The sequence below is a fragment of the Tinamus guttatus genome, unplaced genomic scaffold (genome assembly GCF_059628265.1).
Source record: "Tinamus guttatus ecotype Peru unplaced genomic scaffold, ASM5962826v1 Tinamus_guttatus_pri_ptg000116l, whole genome shotgun sequence".
Classification (NCBI taxonomy): domain Eukaryota; kingdom Metazoa; phylum Chordata; class Aves; order Tinamiformes; family Tinamidae; genus Tinamus; species Tinamus guttatus.
Genome location: NW_028288650.1, coordinates 2757072 through 2777065, shown reverse-complemented (window position 1 = coordinate 2777065; position 19994 = coordinate 2757072). Strand labels below are relative to the sequence as shown.

Sequence of the window (19994 nt, the reverse complement as noted above, 5' to 3'; positions counted from 1 at the left end):
AACGGACAGAAACAGCCTCTGTGCATGTCCACTGCCTTTGCTTTTTCTAGAAGGTGGAAGCTCATTTAACTTGTGAAATCTCAAAATTAATACCCTCAGAATAGTTGCTCCTTGTGAGACTATTTGCATTTGAAGGCATTTTCATACTAGTTTTTCCCATAAAGAAAAATAAAATACATAAGCATGCAATGAATCAATGGAAGTTATGGAAACTGTAAACATTTGGGAAGTCTTCAGTAACAAAAGTGTGAAGAAGGCAGCAAGAAAGCATTTACCTTCTCTCAATTGTGAAACCCCGCAGTCCTGCCAAGTTTCTTATTTTTATATAAGCTCACTATTTTTTCACCTGCTGTTAAAGTAGAAATTTTGTCTTTGACAGAATAAGAAGCAAAATTAAGCCTCCTATATTATTCTAAGACAAAAATATAATTGGCAAGAAACACACAGCAAAACATTTAACAGAACAAATGGGATCCTTTGCTTCTTGTCCTCATGTCAAAGTTGAGCAGACAGTAGACTGCGAGTCAAGGATTAGTTGTATGTAAGTGTGAAATGCTTTTTATTAATGCTTTCCTTGCAGATGAATGGAAATTCCAAGAAGAAACAGAAGGTAGGAGGCACGGTAGAAATCAGGACTGGGGAAGCAGTTTGCATTTGCATCTGCAACACAAACTCTTGCAAAGTGACAATAAGTGAAACTTGTGAACGTAACAAAATGAATGAATGAAATGTATCTAACAATTTTGTTCTGTTGAGTAATGAAATCCTAGCCGGATTTTACGATTAAAATAGACTCCTACCTCAGGATCATCATCATCAAAATCATGGTAAGTGGAATGATCAGGATTGTTCATTTTATCCAAAAGTTCAATAGCGAGACTTCGATTTAATGGCTGGGTAACAAAAGGATGCTGAAAGAAGAAAAAAACATATCAAAATTCATGGTCATCTTCCAGCTTATTTTAATTTCATTAACGTTTTAAAAAGGCATTATACCTGTAATAATTTTTCAGCTGTAGGTCGTTTTTTAGGGTTTTTTGTAAGTGCCATTTTCACAAAATGATGGAAACTATTGGACCTGCAAAATGAAATGGTAAACATTAGAATTTCATGTCCAGTGAAATACATGATCATTATCAACTGAAGCAGAGAACTGCTTACCATTTCATTTTGTCCTTTAGCTTGGGAGGCTGGAAGTTGCTTTTCGTCATTAGAAAGAGCGCCCTGAAAAAACAGTGGATCTGTGGTTGGCATCGTGATGACAAATATAAGCCAGGTTATTAAGTTCTCTAACATTCCCTAAGATTCATGGAGAACGTAAGAAGTCTATCAATTTAAGAGAAACTACCAGGAAAGTTTACATATTTACAGTAAACTAGAAAGAGCTTTGCATGCATTCAGTTTTGCATACATTCAGAACACTTACATCTCAAGACCCTTCCAGCAGCCCCAAATAATGCAAGCACATGGAGCCAGTTACTCCAAACAGCTTAGTTAATGAACATTTATTGCCAAAAGAATCATTAGCCACTCACTAACCTCATTGGATGCAAGTCAAACATTGGGGGCTGGAGCTCGGCGAGTTCTATAGCAGTTATTCCGACTGCCCAGAGATCACAGAGCTGGTTGTAGCCACCTTTCCTTTCCACTGCAGCAACTTCTGGCGCCATCCTAAAGGGCAAGACACTTTTCTCTTAGATATGCTTCTCTCTACAGATCAAACATTCTTTTTTTCACTGTGCATTCCTCTACAGCACTGTATTTATAAGTTTAATAGTATATTGAGATATACATATATGCATATATATGTAAAGGTATACACCATACATGCTAATTTTAAGCTTCTAAAATTCACAAAATTCAGGAAGTGTAAGGTTTTTTCCCCCTCACTTGTCCCTTTCTTTCCAAAGATTTCCTTTCCAAAGGATTAACACTGTGGCTCTCTCATTTAGTTGAGAGCAATGATAGGAAAAATATGTCCCAAGACAAAACCCTCCTTCTCTGGAATAAACAAGAAATTTTTCATCAAACATCTTCCAGTAACTAAAGGGGCAGTTTAAAAAACAGCCTCTTGGCAGGAAGTGGACGAAACCAATCGAACTTCTTTTTCCAAGAGCAAAAGAGACTATCTAAGATATAATTATTCAACTACAGTAAAATAGAAATAAAATTATGCACATCATCCCAGAGAGCCATCAACTGACTTCTTTGAATAGAGTCTTCGAAAGAGGAATTTAATAAGCAACAACTTCCAGAAAGAATGAGACCCGAGGAGTTTCTGTCAGCTCTAAACAAGAGTGCTCCTCATCTTTAACACCTATCTCATGGCAATGTTGAAAGGCCTCACTTAAGCTTACAAAATAGTTTCAGCACCTCGAGTGGAACAATTTTACATACGTAATTGATCTGCATAAAGGTACATCTAAATAAAATGATTCAGTAAGCAGCATTGCATGCTTTGCATTGCTGAACTTCAGGACATATCATGAGTCCTCAAGTACTGCTTCGTACTATCAGAGATGGCTCAATTTTAAAATGTTACGAAATTAAAAAAAGCTGAAAACAAGCAAAAATTTTAATACATTTCTTCCATCTTTCAGCATTTCAGGGATTTTAAAAGGATGGCACTGAAGGAGGAATGGGGGATAATTCTAAAATGAAATGGAAGAGAAGTGAAAAGATAAATAAGACAGATCACTGGAACTAAAGACAGTGCAGAGGTTTAAACCCCTTTGCTTCTCTGCTGTCCAACCACAATTGCTGCCTGGACACCTCCAAGAGCCACTGAAACCTTCGCACTGCTTCTCTAGCTCACTCAATTTTCTCCTGTGCAGTTTTTGCTTCCTGGCTTCTCCTCCCAAATCTCTAAGTGTCGCAAAGGAAAAGTGGTGCTTTGCATCAGGACTTAACTTCTGTAATGTGACTGAAGGGTGCCTGGGTTACTCCAAAAGGGAAGCGAATCCATGTCTTGGTGTGACTTACACTGCATAGGAATGCTAAAAATGCTGTGTTTGAGTCCATCTCAAGTCTAAGAACTTAGATTACTTTTCCTTTACATTGGCTTTTTCTTGTACGTGCTGTACTTTCATACAGAGAGCTCTGAATACTTTACAAGGAAAAATACGCAGCAGAAAAATGCTATTTTTGCTTTGAGGCAAAAAAGGAACAACCAGTTTCATTACAGACAGAGCACATAAAAAACAAACATCTGCAATATAAATAGCGTAAATGATACAGGTTAGTTTACTGAGGAGAAGATTAAGATGCAACAGATAGCACAGAAAGGTAAATTTTATTTCAATCAGTCTAAACAAGTAAGGCAAAAAAACACAAAACAAGCAAGCAAACAAGAAAATGGGTTAAAAATGACATTTCAGATGGGGCAAAAGCATCTGTGGAGACAAAAGCGAAACCTCATTATAAGCTGAGGAGTTGCAAGAGAGACAATACCTGGAGCAGGGGAACATATGGTACCAAAATTGATCATCAAGAAAGAAAAATGTTAAGGTGAGACTTGAAGACATGCAAAAACACAGATAATTTGAAATGGACTGAATTGATTCAAGAGTAATAGCAGCAAATCAATTTGATTTTTTAGAGCATTGCAGCATCTTGTCTGATGTTCAGTTAGTTCAGGATTTAGCACAAGTAACTCAAATATGATAGCCAGAAAGTCCGACACACTTCAGTGATTCATCTACCCAGTTATGTAACATGTGTTTTCAACAGTGTTACATATTTTACTACTATATTAACAACCAAATAAAGTAATTACCAATATGGTGTGCCAATGAAAGATTTCCTTTTGGCAATTGTAGCTGTTATCTGTGCAGATACTCCAAAATCAGCTTTAAAAAAAAAAAAAAAAGTAAAATAAGACAGTTCATAATTGAAGTAATGATTCAGGGTAATTCATTGCTTATCTATGCTACAGTATGGTTTCTCCAATCTGAGATTTTTTTTTTAAATAGAAGGGAAATATTTAACAAAAAATAAATAGTAAAAGCAAATAATGAAAAATTGCTGACCCTTAAATCATGGGTCAGCTGCACTCGATCACCCACCAAATATGTAAGCTACACACAAACATTTCAACACAAGAAAGAAAATGGCTAGAATAGAAATCCTACCATGTGCTCTCTTAATATGAAAAAATATTCCAATTAATATTCTCTAAGCAGTTCCTTCAGGGAGTACTTTAAACTATATTTCATAGCCAGGATCTCTAGATGGTGCATTTTATTAAAAATAGTTAAAGCGTTCAATTTGATTTTTATACCATTTGGTCTTTAAAAAAAACAAACAAAAAAGCAATGTTCTAAAACTACACTCCAATTACTCCTAAATTATTAATTTAATGGTGAGCAGTTAGATATTAATCAGCAAGACTCCCCACTGATGTTCATTATTCCTTAAAACAAACCACTACATGAGATTAAAACCAGAAAGCCTTCTGCAGTATGTTTAGAGTACATAAACATTTAACAGTTTTAGTAACTCACCTAATTTTACATGTCCATTATCCGTTAAAAGAATGTTTGCCCCCTTAAAAACAATCAAAAAAAGCCTTCAATTAAAATACGCCTTTTTTTAAAATCAAGTATCAGAAAAACTTCATGGGAAATCTATGATAGCCTAGGGGGCAAAGGACTCAATCAAGGATTGTGCATTCAAGAAATCTGAGCATTTTAAAGGAAAAATTTATGAAATCAGCAACTTCTATTATATAATGGAACTGGCACATACAGGGCTTCTCATGAAGTTTAAGTTTAGCTCTATTTAGCCTATGGCACTACACAGTTCCCATTGTACACCAAACCCTCTCAACCAGCTAAATGGGATGATCTGCCTATGCTGGTAAATCCTTACTTTCTCTTTTTTCCTCTTACAGTGATTGAAAGGAACCAGGAACTGTAAAAGGTCAGAGTGGAAGTAGTTTAATTTTCTCTTCCATCTGTAGGAACTGGTTTTGTCCTGTTTGAGAGCCATGATAATTACAGCCCTAAGGACAAGCCTTGATATTCAAGTGTTTAGCAAAACTATTTCCGCCCTTCTGCAACAGAAATCCTGTTATTAAAAGTTTTATTATTATTATTATTATTGATGACTGTGTCATTCACTTCAGATTTCTGATATAAACTAGCCCTGAAAAACAACTGGCACCATAAAACTACCACATAACAGGACGGAGGACAAACCTGACCTGAAGAAGGAAACCAGCTACAGGTAGAGCACCACAAGAAGAGAAGTTGGCTGAACAAAGCTAAACACAGAGCTGTGAATGCGAGCACTGCCCCTCAACTGCAAAGAAAGGGGGCAAAGAGGGTTCCCAAAGAACCCGGGCTGCTCCAGACGGTGGTTTGATCAGGGAGAGGGAAGCGGGGCCTGCCGTAATACCTCAGCAGTGCAGCCAGGATTGCACAAGGGGAGTTAATGAGCCTTGGAAATGGAGCTTGGCCAACACCCCCACAGCCCAGTTAACGCGCTCACAACCTTGTCTGCCCTTCAAGGCTAGCAGAACAAATCTAAACCCACACAATTTTGCTAATTAAGGAGGCAGGTACAATTTGGCCGTGGGGAGATCTGCAGGTGATGATCCTATTTTTCCACACTTGTGAGATCAGTATCTTTTAAATCCAACTGAAAGCATCCTAGGCATTTTAGTGAGCTCAGGTTTGTTCAGAAGCAGATACCAACGCACTGCCTCCTTTTAAGCAGCACTCAGCATCCTATAACTTACGACAAAAGTGACTTTCATGACTGTTCAGAACCCAAATACCCTTCTGCAATCAAGAACAACTCCTTGAAGACCTCAAAACTAGGCTGTATTAAGACACTGGCAGTTGAAGCTATCCTGTGCATTGCACCCCTAACCTCGCAAAAAGCACACCACTAAGGGGCATCAGAATTTACTGCCAGATTTCCAGGAGGAAGCCTGCCAGGTTTAACCCAGAGGCTGAGCAAGGAAGAGTTTGGAAAGGTGAAGACCATGCAATAATACTCTCCAGGGACAAAAAGTGAATGGAAGGACCACAGGGAAGCAACAACAGAGCAAGGCAGCTTTGCTAAAGCCTTGTTCAGGTGAAGTTTTAACTAAGTCAATGCCTATAGAGCCTGTAGCCTCTCTAGTGTTAGCCTGGAATGGAGCAGATAGAAGGAGTTTCCAACATTTAAGAACCATGTAGAAAGAGCAGGCATTGACCTGCAAACTGCTCAAAGGCAAGAAGTCAAGCAACGAGCGTGTTTCCTAGCAGGTTCAGAGAGATGGGTATGTCAAGCTTCTTGAAGGGGCCGAAGCCTTTTCCTCTTGGGCAGGGAGCACGTCCATACGACGTCTGTACGGCAAGGGCAGCTGAACGGGTGCTGCTCTGAGCACCCGCCGCCGGCCACATCTCACAGCACTAGTCTGAGTGCTCCGCTTGGCTCCCATTACAAGAATAAATTATTACCACAAACCCATTTTAAAGAATTTTTTTGTTCTCTTGGGCAGAAAAAAACAGCTTTATTTTAATAAGCAGAAGAAACTAAGCTATTTAAAAATATCTCCCAAATATCTCCAACAATGAAGAACAATAACATTTGATATATTCGATTTTAAAAAAAAATCCCTTCGGTTTTGACTTACCTTAATGTCTCTGTGCATTTTTCCTTTACTGTGAAGATAATACAGTCCCTGCAAGAAATGTTTAGGTAATCATTTAGTCCAGTATTTTCAATATTAAATACATTTCTTATTAAATTAACAGGCAGAATTGGGATCCAATTCAGCCAGCTGACTGATACTGTGCTTGAAGTATACTCTTATTTCACAGCGTAAGTTAAGTGCATTTGCAAACAAGATGTTCCAGTAGCATAATATCCAAATGTGGATCAAAGGAAGAAATAGCAGTCACCTGTAGGAGGAAATCTCAGCTTGAGAACGTTTTTCTTCTGGACATACTAAGTGTCACCTTTCTAGACCACATTAAGGACTTTTAAACTGCCTATCACTCTACTATTCAGCAATCTGATCACAAGAAACCCAGTGCAGAGATGCTCTCCTATATCACTACAGGTTTTAATTAACTCAAAAAGCATATCAGCAAACAGTGTCTTGGGCTAGCATGGGGGTTTAACTTGTGAATCTCTTCAGGAAGGATTTACTTCCTGGGTGATCTGTATGATGGCACTGAAGAATTTGGTGACCCAGTGCCTCAGCCCAAGCTAGAGGCTTTAAAGTCTTTGGATGAACACAAGACCACCAAATCCTTCTTGATAATGTGCTAATCCCAGAGCATTCTGGCATTCCAGGCTTGTGTCTAAAATATTCTTCCACAGGGCAAGCTGCAGGGAAATATCTGTGTCCCTCTGAGGTCAAAATCCTCCATAATGACTGTGATTCACTAGAGATGCAAATGTCACAACGGACTTTTTTGCCAATTTTCAAGTAAATAGCAACAAATAGATAGACAACAATACTACTGATGATATATTTTAGGGGTATCTTGTCTTTGTCAGCTCGTGAAAACCTGGGTAGGATGTAGCTCGAGTCATAACCTAACTGGTTGGGAAATGTAACTGCATAAAGGAGCTACAAAAGTTAAGAGGAAAAACAACAACCCCAAACACACACAACAAACCAAACAACAACAAAAAAACCACTCCCAACCTTTCTTCCTGATGGTTAAGTTGGGTTCTTCAGAGAAATGACATCAGACACCTACACCAACCTGGACCTGTGATTTTGGAGATCCTCAAAATCCAGCTGTGCAGGCAGCCCCAGAAAATAACTCATTTTCATTTGCTTCTGGTACGAAAGTGTATTTAATCATAGCACCCAACAGACCGTTGCCGCAAATGCCATTAGCTGGCAAAGTGGCAATGGCTGCTCCTCATGCTTAAATTTCTGGATGTCACTAGCACAAAAAGTCCAGAAACTTGCTCAGTTCTACCACGGTCTTGAAAGAATTTATGCCACCATTTTCAGAAGTGAACGCCTAGAGGCAAATACTTTAAAGTCCGTTTTTAAAGGGCCTTTTCAAAATCAGTCGCACTAATTCCAACCAGAGAGCGAGCATTTTTAAAAATCAGATCATCTAACAGGCTTCTAAACACGAACACCAAACCAGAAGCTACTTTAGGCATTCAAGTGAAATTCTGGGCTCACGGAAACAGAGGACAAATGGACACACTTAGACTCAGAGAAGGACTATATTCTCGTTTTTTGACCATGAAAAGTGATCAAGAAAGGTTTATAAACTATAGCAAGACATCAGAATGCTGGATTATCAACTTTAACAAGTTAAACAGTTAGAGATAGCTTCACAACATACAAAAATGGGTACCAGTGTAAACGCTTAAAATGCATGTACAAAGTAGCAATTTTTTTTCCCATAAGGAATTTAAACAAATTGACCATGAAGTCTCCCCCAAAATATATAGTGATTTCACAAACCCCATTTTAGATGTTAAACACTTTGCAGAGTTTGGAGAAACGGGATTAAAGGTTTGAAAAAGAAAACACCACTCCCAGCTGTCAAGTCAAGCACGACTCCACTGTAAAGGACAAGAAAAAACAAAAATGAAGAAAAAATAGAGGGGAAGAGGGAGAAGGAGTGTCCTGGGAGTCAGGAGGCAGCAACCTCTGGCACTGCTGGCTCAGAGACAACAGACAAAGGTTGTACAGAGATATCCTGAGCGAGTTTGGGAAGGACAGACACAACCTGGCCTACCCACCGCGGCGATCGCCTTAGTGTGCACCTCCAATACTCCAATACACAGGCATTTATTTTTTTCTTACTGGCACAGGCCAACAACCAGATACACAAAAGCAAACCTTTAATTTCCCCTTCAAATGTGCAGTAACAGACATTATTGCAAACAAACAAATGTGCTGTTTTTTTCCCTCTTTTTTAAGAGGAGAGGAAAAAAGCAATAAAAGGAGGAGGGCAGCTTTCATCTGAATGATCTGGGATAATTTGAGGTTATCCAGATTATACAACCAGTTCTAGGCTATAACAAACAATCTCCTAAAACAAAGCAAAACAAGAAAACAAAGGAAAATGGGAAGTCATCTAGATACTGCACTTGCACAACATCATACAGATATGTTCAACTTTTATTTATCTTTTAAAACTTTGTATAATTTGTCTAAAGTCGTTTTTAATGTAACACAAGAACCTTTGAACGTACTACCTGTAGTGTTTCTCTGCTAACATAAGCAATCTGCTGTTCGGAAAGTGGTCCAGTCACTGAAACAGAAGGGAAAAAAAAGAGAAGGAAAATCAATCAATCAGACAAACACACACACAGTTATTTCTCCCTCAACATTCAGTAAGATTCTTTTTCTTTGGAGCCTGTGCCATTACTTCCCATTTACACCAAGGGGAGCTGACAGAAGATCCAGACAGAGGAAAGCACCATGCACCTTCCAAAGTCCCCCTTCAAAAATCCTAGGAACTTCCCCAGGTAAGGAAGAGTATTCCTCTCCCACAAATTCCCATTTTACACAGGCCTCTTAGAGGATTTCATTGTAAAGAAAAGCATAAACCAAACAGCGAAACACAAACACGGACTGGCCTATGACCTGTTCTCAGTCACGGGACTTTAATCCCCAAATTAAAAGATTTTAAGAACAGGAAATGTTGTCCTTGTTGCAAGCTGCTCATGTTTTGCAGAGAAAACAAAGGAAACAAGTGTTGGCTGGGGTTTCTCAAAGGAAACCGGAGGAGTAGGGAGCTACAAATTAAAAACAATTAAGCACCTAACTGCTTAGCTTCTTCAAAAGTGTAGCTATATAAGAAATGAGTATCACACATTATGTATTTTAAAACAGATCCATGCCATCTGCCCATTTCTGAAAGAAAAGTTCTAAAACAGCATAAAGGTAGCACATTAGCACCCACAGCATGTATTTCTGGGCCTGCAGGTTTATTTTGAGCAATTTAAATCTTAACCAAAGTAACATTTATGTTTGCCAGATTTAACTGTTGAGGCCTACGGTCAAACTGAAATAAGGAACTTTGGAAATTAACTGAGATCAGAGAAGAGCCTTTTGCTCCAGCTAGTAGCAGAGAGGCTTAAAATCAGTTGCAACAGGAAGCCATTCCTGCCTGACTTTTGTCCAAGCATTTATGTGACATGAGCTCACTTCCTTCTCTGCAGGTGTCCCACATAAACCCTACTGGACACGATGCTTTTAGCAGCGTTGGCAGAGACATGAGGGGTCGACAAGAAGGCTACTCAAATGACAGAGCCATTAGGAGGGTCTGGATTTGTAAACTGGTGCCTCGTTTTCATGGCATCGGGGACAAACACAGATGTTTATCCAGGCTGTTTATACACCAGATAAGGACGTGAAGTTACGAATGCAGAAAATCTTTGCAGTTTAGAGTTCGGACCAGTTTCCTGTCTGAAAAACATCACCTTGGAACCACTACTTGTTTACAGCTCTTTTTCCTAATCACACCTTCTTGCCAGGGTACTATAATCCCTTAAAACTGATTTTGCCTTTCAAAAACTGGCAATCAATTGACTGACCCTTTCTTTACACAATAGATTTACACACCCCTGTTTTTTTGCCCACTTGTTGCACCTAAGCCTAAAGCAAATGTATAGGTCACCTTTGCTTTTCACATGCCTTGCATCTGGCACAGAAAAGGGCCCTCTTGGCACTATGGCAATACAAATATACATAAAGGCAGTGCTTACATAGCACAAGAACACCCTTGCTAATCAATCTATTTATTTAGGTATCTGTAGACAGCGGCATAGATTAAGACAAAGGTCGAAAACGCAAACAAAACGGCTATGAAACAAAACCATACAATTTCTCTATTTTTACAATATAGCATTGTCTAATTTTACGCAGTATTTAAAAAGCAGTGGTCTGTATATGAAGTGCTGAAAGAAGAAAAAAAGCTAAAGCTGACCTTCAATAGACTATTATGTTCTCTAAGTTTAAGATTCATCTTCTTTCATTCCAAAAGACTGTAATCATCTCCATTTCTGAAAGTGAGCTTAACTTAGCTCTTTACGGAAGTATGGTTTTGACATACCATGATAAATATCCTGTAGAGAGCCACCTCCACAAAACTCCATGCAAATCCACAGCTTGTCTCGTCTATAAAGGGAATAAACCAGTCATTAGCTGTCACACTCACAAACAGTAACTACGAAAGAAGCCGTAGGACTCCAGCATGAGGGAGCGCAATGTAACAAGCTCTGTATGAGGAAAATACAAATCATAACACTGAACATGTTTCAATCTTTATGTGATAATGCCCTGTCAAAACGAAAATTGGGGGATATTACTTAGTGTTTATAGGAGAAATATGAACAGTAGCACTAAAGTGTGTGCACACTGAATTTTGTGAAGACTGATGCCAATATGAAACCTGTTTCCACTGACGGCAGAGAGAATATAGATACTGGGTTTTTATTTCTTCCTCATGTTTGCTTATCCTCCTTTCCTTTTAGAGCAGAGGAGGTATAAAAAATATATAAAATACAGCCCCCCCAAAAAATAAAACACAAAAAGCCCTAGCAATATCTCTCAATTTAATTTCTTTCTTCCTCAGCAAATGCAGTGAAGCTCTAATGCTCGAGCCAAAGCTAGGCCCAGCGCAGCCCATGCTGTGGACAAACGCCAGCTGCAATTACAACCTTTCCCTCAAAAATATGCATGGATATTTTCGGTAGTAGGGGAAGAGGGAAGCTCTTTTGCTCCCTCTCTCCAAGGGCACTGATTCAGCCTGACTCATGGTCTCTCAGGAAAAGGTGATCTCCTGTTCAGGATAAGGAGGCAGAAGGTCTCAAAGAAATGTACAGCACAAGGGCACTACTACGGCGCCTTTGCACGTGGGAGTGCTCAAGGAAAGGACACGTGGACCAAGCAGAGAGGCTTTTAGGCCAGCAGAATAGCCGAGACGCACCGAGGCGTTCCTGGCGGCCGAATGCTGAGAGAAGGAACGAGAAGAAACAGGAGCGTACGTGGGACCAAGGACACCAAAGGGAAGGCTCACGATTGCTCCAAGGCTCCTGGTTTTGCGTTGCCCACGTTCAGGTTTCATTACAAAAGCGGAGAAACCGCCTTCCCTTAACGCGGCGCCCGAGCCCTCGGCGCGCTGAGGCGGCGGGAGCTCCCTGTCACCACAGGGACGAGGTGCCCTGGCGCTGCCTTCCCAGAGCCTGTGGCACCCGCCGCGCCGCCTCGCAGCTCCGCTGGCGGCCGGGCACGAACTGGACTCCCTGGAAAAGCCAAACACGACAGGAGAGGAGCACCGGGAACAACAGCAGAGCAGTGCCAAGCAGAGGGTGAGGAGATTTTTCTTGTCGTTCCTAGCAGGCGCTGGCCAAGAAAAGGTCAAGCAGTGAGAAGTCTGCTGAACACAACTATTCGGTTGTCCAGACAAGAGAGAGCATTAGAGCATCTGCCAAAGAGAGGGCATCAAGCCAGAACAAAACAGAGCTGGGGCCTAACACAGGGCTCTTAACACAGGTAGATTTTGAGACTCCAAGACTGGAGGAAAGCGAGTTTTAAAAAGGAAAAGCATCAAAATGTAAGTCATGAGGACAGGCAACATTTCAACCCCCGAATTTTCACTGAAGAATTCAATGACAACTTTTGTTCCCAACTTCTTTTCACACAAAGTCTTCGAAACTTCTGATTAGTAGGACTAGATTGTTCAGGAAACTATGATTGATAAGAGAAAAAAAAAAAAAAAAGCCAGCAAGACAACTGGAAGCTTTTGTCAATCCTTCTACTAAACAAATAACCTTCCCTGCAAAAACAAACCAAAACGGACAGTCGTGTTCTGGTCAGAAGTTCATGCATTAGAAAAACAATGTAGGATAATTCCAACAGCACAGCGAGCTCCAGCCCTTCCTTCTTCTGTTCCTCAAATACCTCTTCCCTGTAAATCAACCTGCTTAAAACATTTGCAACCATGACTTTCAGGTTTGCTAAGTAAGCAAGGTTAATGTCAAGCATCAGGAAAAACGTCAACACAGCTTCCCTTGCCAGGGCTGTTGAAAGGCAAAAATAAGTGAATTTTACCACCTGACAAGCTGTGAGCAACGAAACAGATGAATAACTGCATCAATTTGAACGCTGGAAGGGCCTGGCTCGCTCCTTTGCTGATGGCCGTGCCCCGTTGCGCACGCGTCCGCGCTGCTACCCGTGGGACGCGCTCCTGCCTGCCTCCTTGCTTTCTTCTTCAGCCTTCTTCTGAAAACTAACGTGCCTGCAGAAACTTCCTGCGTGCTCCATGCTAAACTGTGCCTGCGAAGTACTACTGCGACCAGGTTTTCCACTCACCCCTCGGAAATGATGGTAACATCAGGATGATTCAAAACGCAGACCCTGCCGGCATGAACTGTACCTGCTCATGTGCAATAGCTGCTGTCAGGAGGCCGGCGCCAACAAGGGGTTGGAACCAAGGGATGCAGCAAATCCCCACCGGTGAGAAACACGTTTTCATTACGGGCCACTGAGGCTCCTGAACCCCAAAGGCAGGAGGGAAACAAAACTCCTTGAGACGCCCCTGCTCTGCCTCCAGCGGGAGAGATGTCCCCACCTTGACACTGCTTGTGGGGATTTTCTCTCCCCCAACACGGATGCCAAGCTCTGCTACTCTCCTAACATGGCCAGTGTCCGTTGGCTCTCACTACACAGTTATTCAGCTTTTTTTTAAGGCATTATTTCAGGAGGAGCCTTGGCCAAGTTTGGAAGGGTTTCCAAAAGGGAAAGACACAGAGACATATTCCAGATACAAAAGCCACCTTCTATCAAATATTAAATCCTGCTTCAAAGATGGTACACAAAAGCTATTTAATAAAAAAAAAAAGTTACCAGGATTTTTCACTGTCAAATATCATCTATTTCTTCCAATCTCCAGAACGCCTGACCTATATTGCTGAAAAGCTTTAGGCAATGGCAGAAAATTCATATCCATTGCAGAAAATTTCAGCTCGAGCTGCTGAAGCTGAGTAGGGGAACATATAACTGAACCTGGCATCTTGTCTTTAGGATGGGGTCTTGTCACTTTGACAACACGCAGCACTATCACATCCCACCTACGCTGTCCCCAGACAGCTGGAATATATGTAAATAGCTGAAACAAATCAGCAGCCTCCAAAACCACATTAAACGTATCACGGGGTTTCAAAAGCCTGGACAATATGACCAAAGTTATGACAGCCCTAGGTTCACAAAATAGTCATTCAAGTGCAGTCCTCACTATCACACAAACAATATATCTGGCATAAAACATGCATCAGTCTGTACTAAGAATTACAACATCAAGTATAATTAAGAATTTGCTAACAATTTGGTCAATATAGAGAATTTGTGTGGAGCTTATTGCAACGGTATGGACCTCACACAATTGTAACGAGTAAGCATAACACCTTACAAAAGAAACTGCAAAAAAATAAAAAGGGCAAAACAGCTGAAATGTACATTATTACATATACTGCAAAACTATGCAGTTCAAGAGAGAAAAGCAAATATTAAAGAACCGAAATATGGATCTTTCTTATATTTCAAGACAAATTCAAAGCACAGACACCAGTGGGATTTTTAAAGCTGGAAACTATGGAGCCTTTATGTGCTTCAATACCAAAATGTCATTAAGATTTAATGTAGTACTAAGCAAGGAGAGCAAAAAAGCAAAACAAAACCCAAACTTTTTCTCCTTATTCCCCCATAAAATTCCAATTTACTCTCTCATAGACATTTTCACATGCCAATACCAGTAAAGCGAGAGTGTCTGAGAACTGTATTATGCAATGCAGTACAAAATTCCCATAGTTTTGCAACTAAGAGACTTTTAATTGAAACAGATTTTAAAATATTACAGTCACCTCCTTCTTTACACTTTCCATATTTCTGCTTAATTCTTCTATTTATGTATTAAATTCAAAGCTTTTCAATGCCAACTCATTTCGAAGGGAATGCGACCACTTTTGTCACAGAAGGGTTTTATCAAAAGAAACCTGCTTATTTATGGAGGGACACTACAGGTAATAAAACAGATATAAAGATGACTAAAAAAAAATACAAGTGGATAATACAGATTTCATAAATTCTGTTTTGCCTAAGCCTCTCTATGGACCTCTCCTTTTCAACGAGATAGAGGTATTTGTATACGAGCAAAGGAAACAAACTGTACCTGAGATAGCTGCCAAAATAAGCAACAATGTTTGGATGTTTACAGTCTTTCATCATAATGATTTCCTGCTGCACGACAGCAAAATCTTCTCCTGAAAAGCAGAAGGATAATCATCATCATCATCCTAGTTCGTACCCATCTCTGAAGGAGACTTTCAGTATGTTTTCAAAATAGAAATTTTGAATAATTAAAACTAATGATCTTCTAGATTATAAATCAGTATTATTCAGCAAGGTTTTATCAATATGAAACTGAACTCTTTAGACAGGAGGTCTCATTCCAGGCCAGATGGACTTCACATCTGCTATATGTTATCTCTTATGACACTGGCCATAACTCTTTCTAAACTTTGTATTTTCCCCAAGACCCCACTCTGTCCATCTGCACATACCCTGCCATTAACCTCAATTCTTAAAAAGATGAAAACAGTGCTATTTTTGGCCAGGTGTCCAACCTGCATTTTATCACCTTCCTGAGCCCAAAGCATCCAATACTACATTCGATAAAACATTCGACTACTGCAACTTTTCAGTACACTCAGCGAGCACAAAATTATATGGACAATGCAAAACACTGGCATAGTAAAGCCTAAGTAAATGCCAAAACTATTTCATGCTTAGGCTGCACCTGCCCGATCAGACGCAGACAGCGTAAAACCATGTGCAAAGAGCAAAACCTAAGATGTTTGAAAGAGGTGGTTCTGCTTTTTGGGATATGTGTGGAAATTCTGTAGGTAAGAAAGACAGAGGAGGTGAAAGGCTATCGAGCTATTTTGTATTTGCTGCTGTTATTTTTACATAAGTTCTCTGGAACTTTGTTTGGCCTAGTTAGTCCTAGGCAAACACAGTTCAATGAAAACAACTCATTCTCATTAACGTAAAGGACTTCATAGATAAAATAAGCATGAAAGTCTTTTTAAAAAAACAAGCATGAATAAATTGAGAGACTCTTTAAACAAGCCAAAGAAACATGAAAATTCAAAGTCATCCTTCCATAACGAAATATGTCAAAATTCTTCTCTAGTGTACTGTTATAGCTCACTTCAGCATAATTTGAGAGCTTTGAAGAAACAAATCAAAGCTATTGTCCAAAACCTCAGCACAGACAGTAAGCATATGTTTATCAGTTATACAGATGTTAATAAAGTCCACACATAAACACAAAACTCCATTAGAACTGGCCAAACTACTGTTTAAGAAAACATTTAAGTTTTTTATCAACATTTCCTAATTTGTAGGTCATCACAACGTTACTTTTTACCTACAGATCTGATATTCAGGTGTATTGCATTACTAAAGCAAATTCCAAGCTGCTGGCTGCAAGGTAATGTCACAGTCAACTGTCTCCTATTCACGGTCTGGTACAAACAGGTTAAAGTTATTACTGTTCCTGCTGTTCCCTGGCCAGGCTTCTAGAGCACCACTCCTTTGGGATGTGTATCCCAGCACTGCTAAGGCCATCCAAATCCTTCAGGGGCAGGAATCTCCACAAAAAAGTTACAGAAGAAGTAGCCAGGATAATCCAAGACCCCAACTTTCTGTTTGGATTAAAGCTGCATCATGAACTTTAGACGTCAACTTTTGGAACCAAAGAGTAAAATACTGTTCTGTTTTGAAAAAGCAAGTTTTATATATATATATATATATGTATATGTATATATATATATATATATATACACATATACATATACATATATACATACATATACATATATATATATATGTATACACACACACACATAATATATATGTTTCTATTCACACACCAAAAATAGGAGAAAAATGGAAGGAAGTAGTACCTTCTTTCCTTCTCAGGCTGCACAGGCATTAAGAATAAAATCTCCCAATTAAAGAATTTCCCCCGCTCCATATTAATCTTGAAATGAACAGCACTGAGGTAACGAAAACATTTGGACATGTTCCTTCCCAAATTACAGTACTTATGTTCAACAAGTCTAACCATATTAATCAAACGGCTCTTGCACACTGATAAGTGAACTGTAAGGGAGATGCACTTTGCAAGAGGAGAGCAGACATATGGCTCAAGCAGTAATCTAGAACACCATGAAGTTTTAGCCGTAGTCCCCCTTGGTCACCCATCATTTCACCTGTCCTCCTCGATATCTCTCCTCCTCTGCTTTCTCCAGCCAACTTCTTTTGTCTTTCTGTCTTCCTCATTTCTTTTGTTCTATACACATTTTTGCATTATAAGGATTGAAAAGGTAGTACTTAAAATGACAGTTTGTTTTTTCTTTTCAGACACTTTAACTGTCCTCCAGATATAGCTTTTCCTTCTCACATGTTGCTTGTTGTCCACCCTCCGCTTTTATTTAAAAAAGAACACCAATACTTGGCCCTACCCTGAAAAAGAAGGCAACAAGAATCATCCCTTTCCCAAAAACATTCATGTGAACTCAAATAATTGTGTAAAAGCATGTTTTAAACATGAAAATACTTTGTTTCAGTAACTTTTATTTCACAAGAGAAACACTTACCTGGTTCTAGTTTTATTACTTTAATTGCCGCTAGCTCACCCGTGTTAACATTTCGGGCCTATAAAAAGAAACACGAAAAAAAACAAAACTGCAGTTAGAGAACAAAACATGGCAATGGACTCTACAATTCCAACTTGAGATTCTCTGCCAATGCAAGGATGAAAGAGGACCCAAGATGCACAAGGGTCCAAAACAGTGACTTAAACAAAACAGTCTGAGCATCAGGCAATACATTAAAAAATCTTGCACATTTCTGTCATGTAACCTTAGGGGTTTTTCTTCTAACTACATCAGCCATATATTTTTTGTTGTCCTTGAGGTATACGTTTTCATTAGATAAGGTCTGTAACTGAGTTTTGTTAGAGGCAAAACACTTGTTTAAGATAATCCATGTCTTTGCTCAATGCCAGTAAGCTGAACAGTAAGAATTCAGTGGCTAACATGCTCCCCTCCAGTATTTAACAAAAGGTCTTTCTGGCTGCTTTATTGCGGACATTTCTGGAAAAAAAATAAAAAGATACTTTTATGGGAAACATTCTTCCTACAAAACTTCTTGCATTGTATTTATTCTCTAACGATAAAGCAAATTATCCCACAAAAATATTGAGCAACTAAGTTGTACCAAGATCTCAAACCTTTAAGCCTGCTCAAGCAACGCTTTGCTGACACATGCCAGTCCTGAATTGCTCAAGTCCTTGATGATGCTATTCCTCCACATTAAAATCCACAACCAATTGAGCCCTGTGATATTGCGTGCAAAGGAATCATAACAACTGTGGACCCCAGAAGAGCAGGGCCCTCGGAGCATCAGGAGCTCTCCCCAGCAGAGTATGTGACTGCTCCTAATGACAGGGATAATATTCTCATAATGCTGTCTCCAACCAAGACGGAACACATTTTCTGCTCGTTTTAGTTCCTGCCTCTCCATCCTTGCTGTCAGGCAGTGAGTATCCTCCCTTTCTGCAAGGGTACTAAATAAACAAGACCCCAGAGGAGTAAGAAGGCACGAAAAAAGCGTTTGCCTCGTGCAGCAACCCAGTCTCAGCAGCACTGCGGCCTCAGCAGCCACAACTCAACAGCTTAACTGCTGTTAATGCACCTGCGGCACCGCTGTGCTGAAGCCTGTGTCCTGCCGAGCAAGCAAGGGAGCAAGTTCCTAAAAATACATTAAGAAACAACACAAAAGGTAACACTAATAATTTCTCTTTGCAGAACCAAGTACCAACCGGCATTTCCCCCATATATGCAGGACACTTCTGTGCCCCCTGTGCCCAGCTACAAGAAGAGAGTAAAGAAGCTGCCCCCCAGCTCCTGAACGATGCTCATTTACTGCCTTTCCCCTCCCTGTTGGGAATCCTGCACCCACCACTGCGCCGTGCTGGATCACTCCCAAGAGATGGCAAAAAGGATATCCCGTTCACAAGCATTTCAAATGAAAGATCAGTTCTGCAGAATTATTGCAAAATTATTATAAAACTGAATGATGCAGATCATTAGCTGCCTGCTGCACTGCTAATGACCTCATTTTTAAAAGTCACTCAGGAGCTCGAGAGCTCATGGCTTGGATGATAGAAACGGCCAATGTATATTTCAATTTGATTTTTTTTTTATTATTAAAGAGAACTGACTGCTATGCAAGAGTGTTGGACTCACTAAATGCTATATGGTATCAATTTTTAACACAGCAGCTTGAGAGATGGCTCTGGAACTAGAGAAGGAAAAAAAAAAAAAAAAAAAAAAAAAGCAAGACAAACCAAAATGCTATGAAAAAAATCTAGTGATCAAGTCCAGAAAGAAATGCAGTGTGCATTCCTGTGTTTAGAGGGCTGGATATGTCTTGGCATAGCTGGCATCCAACCTCTCACTGTTCCTTGTCGGGGCAATGCTTTTCTGGAGGAGAACAGGCATTTGTAAGATAACTTACAGATGGTTAAGAACAGGCCCCAAGACCAATGAGAATCCTAAAAATTTAGAGAATAAAGTGAATTTGACAGATAGTGGGGGGAAAAAAAACAGTTAAAAACGCATGCACACACACACACAAAAAAATCCACACAAGATTTCTCTGGCCACCTACCCTGCAAGTCATTATTTGCTTACTGTACCAATGGCAGCCTCCAGTTGTCAACCTTAAGTTGGAACAAAGATGCCGAAGAGACAAAGAATAGCAAGGATATAAGTCCCTTGTGTCTGCACCAGAGAACAAGGGCAGCATGAGAGAAGAAGGCATCACCTAAATGTGAGCTACAGATGTTTATTCTTTGTTTCATTTCTTTCCCCAACACAATCTTTTCAGGTACAAATAAGCGGAGAAACAAGATGCTTGTGAATCAAAGGTCAGTATTTCT

General features: G+C 39.8%; 1 protein-coding gene across 2 annotated transcripts in view; it reads right to left on the bottom strand.

Moving 5' to 3' along the window:
• The window catches only part of MAP4K3 (mitogen-activated protein kinase kinase kinase kinase 3), a 69924-nt gene that overhangs the window by 43473 nt on the left and 6457 nt on the right, over window positions 1–19994 (bottom strand). For both annotated transcript variants that reach the window (XM_088521296.1, XM_088521298.1), the window contains exons 2-12: window positions 17647–17704; window positions 15153–15243; window positions 11037–11101; window positions 9175–9230; window positions 6626–6673; window positions 4503–4545; window positions 3776–3848; window positions 1540–1671; window positions 1162–1224; window positions 997–1078; window positions 801–911 (exon numbers count right to left, since the gene is read on the bottom strand). In XM_088521296.1, the coding sequence (XP_088377422.1) occupies window positions 801–911; window positions 997–1078; window positions 1162–1224; window positions 1540–1671; window positions 3776–3848; window positions 4503–4545; window positions 6626–6673; window positions 9175–9230; window positions 11037–11101; window positions 15153–15243; window positions 17647–17704 (822 nt within the window). The remainder of the gene's footprint in view (window positions 1–800; window positions 912–996; window positions 1079–1161; window positions 1225–1539; window positions 1672–3775; window positions 3849–4502; window positions 4546–6625; window positions 6674–9174; window positions 9231–11036; window positions 11102–15152; window positions 15244–17646; window positions 17705–19994) is intronic.